Source organism: Ochotona princeps, chromosome 17 (assembly GCF_030435755.1).
Source record: "Ochotona princeps isolate mOchPri1 chromosome 17, mOchPri1.hap1, whole genome shotgun sequence".
NCBI lineage: Eukaryota > Metazoa > Chordata > Mammalia > Lagomorpha > Ochotonidae > Ochotona > Ochotona princeps.
In genome coordinates this window covers 52,965,697-52,973,744 of record NC_080848.1, presented here as the reverse complement: position 1 = coordinate 52,973,744, position 8,048 = coordinate 52,965,697, and the positions used below count along the sequence as shown (strand labels likewise).

Genomic DNA, 8,048 nt, shown 5'->3' with positions numbered 1-8,048 from the left:
GGCACTTTCTGTAATGTCAGCTTGCTCAGCGATCAACCAGAAACAGAACGCTACGTGGTCACTGGAACGCTGTCCCAAAGGGAGGGGAAAAGGACTCCCCCCCGGCGTGTCAACATTCAGGCGGTGGCCTCTGGACCTCCCTGACACACCCGGGACAGGCCTTGGACACAAAACCAAGATTCCCGTTTTGGGCTTAAAGCAGCGGCTGAATGTGCAGGGTCGGCGGGAGGGCCTGGCTGGCGGTGGAGTGGGGTGGGGGTCTCCCGGCTCCTGGGGTCCCTGGCCGCCTCGTGGCCTCTACCCTTGTAATGCCCACAGCAGCCCTGGCCAGGGACAGTCCACAAGAGTAGTTGTGGGGACACTATCAACTTGAGGGGCAGAGCTATCTCCTGGGAGATGGGCATGGTAGCCCCAAATGGATGCCGCTCCCCCCAATTGAACCCACCCCTCTAATTGTACCAAAACCCCTTTCACAGTTCGCTTATTGAAATAGCGTATCATCATTGGAAGGAAATGAGAGACGAGTGCAGTTTGGGTTCCACAATGTTCACAAAGTGATTGCTGTGGCTGAGGAGTCGGGCCACACGGACACAGAACTAAGTCGTCTGTCTGTGACAGAGCATGCAGAGCGACAGCGGCGACCACAGGGCTGCCCCAACCCAGCTACTGGCCTCCCAGGGTCCAGAATTTGTGTTTTAAAAAGGGTTCTCTTCTGATGACTGTGTGGAAAACAGATGCAATGAGGAGACAATCTGTTTCATACGCATGTGTGGTGGTATGTATATATATAAAAAGGGAGCAGGTGTACCTAACCTGAAGCAGGATACAGCACGCGTAGGCTGCAGAGTCTTAAGACACAGTTGATCTTGCGCAAGGAATCCCGTCGCTTGCCAAGTGCCTAACCGTGTAGGAACAGGCCCCCGGGCGGGCTGGCGCCAGGGCAAGTCCCTCTATGTCCCACCACTCTGCCGCCTCTGCTGCCTGTGACTTCACTCCGACTGTGGCGGCTGCGTCTCGTTGACATCGCTGGTCTTACTTTCTGTGTCATCATCTGACAGCTCCAGGGACGCTCCCTCGATGTGCAGCTGGCGTCGGCCAGATCGGCTTGAAGAGAAGCTAATGGGACCCCCACGCCTGGAGAGAGCAGAGAGCAGACGCGTGTGGGTAAACCTGCAGGGGCGGGTGGCACTTAGACTGTTCGACCCCTAGCGACACTGAGCCATCGGTCTCACCCCTTCCTCAGGACACTTGGCTTTAGGGTGGGAGGGTCCAACTGGGGAGGAACTGTCCCGACGTGGGTCATGCCAGGCAACATGCTGCATTTAGACTGGGGTTCTCAGTGGGACTGGCTTGACTCAGATGCCCGTGCCAGCCACACCACCTGCCCCTGGGCTCTGCCAGCAAAGGTGTGAGTGTTGCTCTCAGACCACATAGGCTTTTGCTCTTGGTGTTTGTGCTGTCTTACAAAACTACCCTTGGCTCGCTGGCTGTATGGCAGCAGGATGTGGGCCATGTGTGCCCAGTGGCCAGGCTGCTCTTGCGCCCTCACAGCAGTACATGTGGAGAGGCAGCAGCAGTCCAGGGGGCCTTTCTGCCAGCAGCCTCTGCCCAGTCTATTTAAGATTTTACCATTAAGCATTTGGACCTGGCTGGCTGGCTGGCTCCCTAGGTGTGTCGTAACAGCTGGGGCTGAAGCTGGGAGCCAGGATCACTGGATCACAAAGGAGGTGTGAGTGGCAGGCAGCTGGCATCAGGAGCTGCACAGTGCCTCTCCCCACGCTGCATGCTGCTCTCAGCATCCTGCTGCCTATAAAAAAATTTTTTATATTTGAAATGCAGATTTTCAGAAAGAAGGAAAAGATCTTCCATATCCCGGTTCACTCCTCTTCCAGATCTCCCATGTGGGTGCAGGGTCCCAAGTCTGTCCTTAACTGCTTTCCCAGGCCACAGGCAGGGAGCTGGATGGGAAGTGGAGCAGCCGGGGTACAAACTGGTGCCCATGTGGGATGCTGGCGCTTGCAGATGGATGATCAGCTTATTGGCCACTGCACTGGCTCCACCAAGGCTATTGGAGGCCTGCATTGTGGGAAGCAAGTGCCTGAGATGCTGCTGGCATCCCCAAATGAGTGCCTGCTGGAGTCCGAGCTGCTCCATTTCTGACCCAGCTTCTTGCTGATGTGCCTGGGAAGGCCCAAGTACTTGATCCCCTGACTCAGCCTGCCTAGCTCTGGCCACTGGGTAACAGCAGACGGAAGCTCTCTAACAAAGAATGGACAGCTGGACTCGGACCCCATGGCCCCTAGCTCTCCAGCCCTGAGCATTTCTGCCAGTGAATGGTAAACAGAGTGAGTTTGTTCCTTTTCCTGTGGGCTGTCATTAAGGCGGGGGGCGTTTGGGCAGCTGCCTGCCAGCTCGGGGCCCTGGCACTCACCTCAGCCGGTTCTTCAGTGTGCTGACCTCGCGGCTTAGGCCCTCGTTGGCCTCGGTGGCATCGTCCAGTTCCCGCTGGAGCTTACGCCGGGAGGCGTTGGCACGTGTAGCTTCCTCCTCTGCTTCCTCCAGCTGCCGCTTGAGCTGCTTCATCCTGGCATTGGCCTTCTCCATCTTGGAGCCAAGACAAGACCACAGTGAGTCCAGTGCCAGCCCCGTGCCCCTGGGCAGCGGCACAGCCCTCTACTTGGTAGGCTGTGAGCACATGCACACGCCTGGCTGATGGGAGCTGCCCTGCGAGTTCTTTAAGATTTTTTTATTGCCAAGTCAGATACATGGAGGAGAGAGAGAGAGATCTTCCATCTACTGATTTACTCCCCAAGTGGCTGCAACAGCCGGAGCTGAGCCGATCCGAAGCCAGGAGCTAGAAGCTTCCTCCAGGTCTCCCACACGGATGCAGGGTCCCAGGACTTTGGGCCATCCTTGACTGCCTTCTCATGCCATAAGCAGGGCTGCCAGGATTAGAATTGGTGCCCATATGGGATCCCAGTGTGTGCAAGGTGAGGACTTCAGCTGCTAGGCTACCGTACTGGGCCCTGCCCCAGGATTTCTTGACCTGCCACTCTGAGCAAAGCCAGAATCCACTCGTCCTGTGAGTTTTTTGACCTTCCCACGACTGACAGCACAGAAGAGCCCATCAACCCCGTCTCGAGCGGTAGGTTTACATGGCACTCCAGCACAAGGCACTCTGGGAAGACGTGCTGTGAGCACACAGGGCCTTCCTGAGCCTGGCACGGACAGGCCCATGCCAAGTAGGAACTGCCCTTGGTACCACCAGGCCAGAGGCAGCCATGCACTCCATTGCATCATCCCCTACTTATTTCAGCAGTGACGCTCCCGACAGTGGGAGGAGGCGCAGCCCCCATGCTGGTGGGGAGCGCTAGGTCCTGGCGCAGAGGGTCCTGTGGTGTAATCTGCTCTCCCTAGGCCACGCGCCCAGGCCCACACCCCCACCCTGCCACTAGTCCATGACAAGCACATGGAGATCCCTGCCCTCTGGGTACTGGTGGGGGAAGATGGTTTAGGCTCCATACTGGAAAGCTTTTCCCACCTGCTGGCTATTGCCCCTGTTTGAACACCTTGCACCCCCTGTGCCCGAGAGCCCACATGCCAAACGGCAGAGTGAGGCGCTCCAGAGGGGACTTCCTTCCCTCCGCTCGCTCCTGTTCCCGGGCTGCAGCGCCCCCGCGTGGCGAGGTACCTGCTCCTTGTACTGGTCCGCGTGCCGCCGCTCGTCTTCGACCTGCATGAAGATCTCCTTCAGCTTCTTCTCGGTGCGGCGCACCAGCTTGTTGGCAGCTGCTCGTTCCCTACAACAGTGACCACAGTCTTTCAGGGGAAATAAGCACATGCATACTTTTAACAGTATTATAAAAAATTTGAAAGAACCCCGCCATCTGCTGGTTTATTTCCTAGATGCTGCAACAGCAGCTGGGTTGGCCCAGGAAAGGACCTCAATCCGAGGGTCCCATGTGGTGACAAGAACCCCTGCCACCGTTGTGGGGACGCCTGTGTCCTACCAGCAGTGTCACTGCCACCTCAGACGTGTCCCTCCCCCAGGGAACAGTGCTTTCCTTTTTCCTTCAGAAGTGACCGATCCTTTGCCCTCAGCACAGGCCCCATCTCCAAAGGCCAGCCAGGAATTGGACCAGACGCCGCAGAATGCTTTGGTGCGGCCAGAGTGAGGCACTACAAATGCCACTCACCTGGGAAACAGGTCCTGGGTGGGGACGCAGACTTGGGGTGCCAGCTGCCCGGAGAAGCTGATGGGCAGAGCTCAGAGGCCACCTCTCTGGACCGCTGAGCACCTACAGACCCCACCTGTCCTCCCACCCAAGGGGGAGCTCCCTGTGTGACTCAGCCAGAGCCCCGAGCCTGCTCTCATAACAGAAGTGTCTTTTGGTTTTACTTTATGGTGTCAAGGACCTCTTACTTGGCTTCTTGCTCTAGCTGCTCCTCCAGCTGCCCGATCTTGGCCTCCAGGGCTGAGATGGTAGCCTTGAACTTGGCCTTGACAGCACCCTCCAGCTCCTGCAGCTTGGCCTTGAGCTCCTTGTTTTGCCGCTCCAGCTGCTGGCGCGCATTGTCACTCTTCTGTGCGGCACTACGCTCGGCTGCCAGCTCGGCGTTCAGCGTGTCCACCTGGAGGGGAGAGGGGCGTGGTCACTCGTGTCCCAGGGTGGCACGGCCCTCCCCAGGAGGGGGACAGCCATGTGGTCACCTGCAGTGTGGTCTTGCGGAAGCGGTCGTTGAGCAGCTCCATGTTGCTCTGCTCCTCCTCCAACTCCTCCTCCAGCTGTGCGATCCGTGCCTCGAGGCGCCGCTTCTCGTCCAGCAGCGCCGACCTGGTGGGTGCGAGGAAGAGGGGCCGCTCAGTGCCGGCCTCCCCAGGAAGTCCCTTCCACTCCACACCCCATGCACCTGGCTGGCTGTGGCCAGGGGTGTCAGGGCTAGCGCCTTGCACTCAGCTTTCCAGATCTTCAACTGCTAGGCATCCACCCTCCCCGCAGTGCCTCAGAGCCCAGAGTCCTCCCTTCACCAGGAGACTCACTTGCCAGAAGCGCTGTTGGCGATCTCATCAGCCAGTTCATCTCGCTCCTGCTCGGCGTGGCGGCGGGCACGCTCAGATGAGGCAAGTTCCTAAGGAAGTAGAGACCATGATTTATTTCTGGCTGTTACAGGTGTCTTGTGTGCAGGGTGACAGTGCCAGCGCTGTAGCTGTGGATGGGAGAGATGAGGCTGGCCTGCTGAGGACAAGCCTGCCTGGGGCAAGCCAGCCGGTAGTGCGGGGGGTCGGCGTTGTGCGCAGTGATGTCCAGAGTTGTCATTCCAGAGTGGAAAGCAGCCATTTCACTGCGAGCTGAGTACAAACTGTATGGGCCCAAAGCACCATGAGCTACAACTCCCGGTCTTCAAGTATTTTCCACACACAGTTTAGAGGTCAAAGACACTAGGCAATAAAGACCAGAGAAGGCCAACAAGGCTGGCAAGCAGCAGAAAGGCAGGTTCCGCTACCCTCGCCAGGACAGGAGCGCGATAGGGTGCGCTGCGGTGACACCCCTGGGCTCCTGGCCCCAGGCTGGGTGTGTTTTAAGGTAGGGGACCAGCAGGAGAATGGAAAGGACTTTGGGCCTGTAGGTCACATGATCAGGGATGGCTTTTACAAAAATGCTTGAGAAAGGGCGTCTGCTGCCCTCTGCTGGTTCCCAAGTGACCCTAGTGGCTGGGCCAGGGGTCAGTCCTGCTCTGCTGCCATGCGGCAGGGACTGGGTCCTGGAGCCAGGACTGACTGGACACCCGGCTCTCATGTGGGATGAGGGCTCTGTAAGCACTTGCTTGCCTGGACAAGAGGCAGGCAGGACAATGTGATCCTTTCCTGGAAGGTCTGAGTGCAGAGAGGGCCAGCCAGGACACCTCTGGGAGGCCCCACTGCCCCGGGGACCCGGCCAGCTCTGACCTGCCACTCGCTGGTGAGGAAGTGCTACAGTGAGCAGGTCAGGATGCTGGTAAAAGCTGACCATGCCCTAGGCCCAGAGCTCACCAAAGTCGCGGACAATGTGATAAAACTGGAAATAAAGCTAAAAGGCAAATACCATATTTTGGGGGAAGCTTAAAAACACTCCTTGAAATTACTGATGTCCCACGAATAAAAAAGAAATGACAGTGAAATCACTCCACAGGAAAATGTGTGGAATAAAGCAAAAGCAGAAGGTAGAGGGAACCTGGAGTCTCAGAAAACCTGGAAGTGTCCAACCACAAAGGAGGAAAGAGCCCCGAGGGACAAAGGCAGGAGCAGACAGCGGGCCTGGCGGGCGGGGTCTGCCTCCAGCCTGCTGTGTCCTGCAAGCCCACTGTGCCAGTGGCGACCCAGCACCCAGCGTGCTTGCAGTGGGAGGGACTTCCTGTCAGCTGATACCACTAAGTGACACTACCTTCTGGGCTTGGCTGCGCTGTCATCCTTCATATGTGTGAGGATACTGACACTCAAGTGCACCCCACGCGGTGGTAACCCCTCCCCACGTGCAGCGCCTCGGTGGTCCCTCCAAGCCACTGACTGATTCTTCTATCATTCGGTCAGGGCTTGTATGTAAAAGCTACGTCAGCAGATAATGCTAGAGCTTCACCCTGCAGGCAGGCGCAGCCCCTTCACAGGAGGTTCAGACTCAGAGCTGGTGTCGCAGTGCAGTGTTAAAGCCGCCACCACGAGGAGGCCGGCGTCTCATGGCAGTTCCTGCTAACGTGTGTGGGAAGGCAGGGCAAGATGGCCCAACTATAGGCCCTGTCACCTTTGAAGGAGACCAGGATGGAGTTCTAGGCTCTTTGGGCTGGCTCAGCTCCAAGTGTTGTGGCCACTTGGGGAAGGAACCATGGGTTGGAAGTTGTGTTTTCTCCTCTGTCACTCTGTCTTCCAGATACATGAATCTTTACAAAGCGAGTTGGCCCTGCTGTCTTCAGCCAGGCGGGGGACCGAGTCAGTGTGGCTGCCGCCTGCTGGCCCGAGTCACCCGAGACCCCAGCCGCTCCGGGAGACACTGAAAGGCTCAGTTGTTTGTTGGACAAATGGGTGAACGAGTAAACAGACCTCCTGTAACTGAAGGATTTCTGCTTCTAGACTCTTCAGCTTCTTCTCACTCTCCTTGGACTGAGCAAAAATCTCATCTCGGGACGCACGGGCTTCTTCCAGTTCCCGCTGACAGTCCTTCACCTGGGCCTGCAGTTGGGAGAGGCAGCTGTCAGGGTCGTTCTCATCCTTAGTTTTTAAACACATGAGATTTTTCTCAGATTACAAGAGTCATGCACATTTGTTGTAAATATAAGAGAGAAGTGGCAAAGAAAACTATGCCTGTGCCTTGGGAAAACGGGTGCTAAAAAACCTGAATCTGGTGATACTTAAGTGGGATTTATCTGAGTAATTAGCATAATTACTCAGCTACGACAACCCCAAGATGATCTCAGTGGTGCAGCAGGCATCCGACAGAACCCAGCACCCCTGTGACAAAAACATCACGATGAGGCTTCCTCAGCTGACTGAGGATTAATGGAAACCTGACAGCAACCATCACATGTAATGACTAAAGAGCGCTTTCCATAAAAGATAGCAACAGAGCAGAGGCCGAGTGTTGCCACATGTTACTGGCAACGTAATGGAATTTTGTGCCAGGTAAGTAGACAAGACAAAGACATCTAAATTGGAAAGGAAGAAATAGAACTATCTTAATTTGTACATGATAGGATCTTGTTTATAAAAAACTAATCAAGGAATCAACTCCAAAAAACCCAATAAAATGAATATGAGTTCAATAAGGTTGCGGGATTCAAGTTATACAAAAGTTAATTGTGGGCTCAGTACAGTAGCCTAGTGGTTCAAGTCCTTGCCTTCCATGCACTGGGATACCATTTGGGTACCGCTTTGTATCCTGGCTGTTCCACTTCCATCCAGCTCCCTGCTTGTGGCCTGGGAAAGCAGCCAAGGACAGCCCAAAGCCTTGGGACCCTGCACCCGCGTGGGAGACCTGGAAGAGGCTCTGGACTTCTGGTTTCAGATTGGCTTAGCTCTG

At 56.2% G+C, this 8,048-nt stretch overlaps 1 protein-coding gene across 6 annotated transcripts in view; it reads right to left on the bottom strand.

The window, feature by feature from the left end:
* Positions 1-989: 989 nt before the first annotated feature.
* MYH10 (myosin heavy chain 10) overlaps positions 990-8,048 on the bottom strand; it is a 197,943-nt gene continuing 190,884 nt past the window's right edge. For all 6 annotated transcript variants that reach the window (XM_058675238.1, XM_058675236.1, XM_004594755.2 and 3 more), the window contains 7 exons: positions 7,073-7,201; positions 5,042-5,130; positions 4,712-4,835; positions 4,424-4,632; positions 3,692-3,800; positions 2,432-2,604; positions 990-1,134 (listed from right to left, as the gene is read on the bottom strand). In XM_058675238.1, the coding sequence (XP_058531221.1) occupies positions 990-1,134; positions 2,432-2,604; positions 3,692-3,800; positions 4,424-4,632; positions 4,712-4,835; positions 5,042-5,130; positions 7,073-7,201 (978 nt within the window). The remainder of the gene's footprint in view (positions 1,135-2,431; positions 2,605-3,691; positions 3,801-4,423; positions 4,633-4,711; positions 4,836-5,041; positions 5,131-7,072; positions 7,202-8,048) is intronic.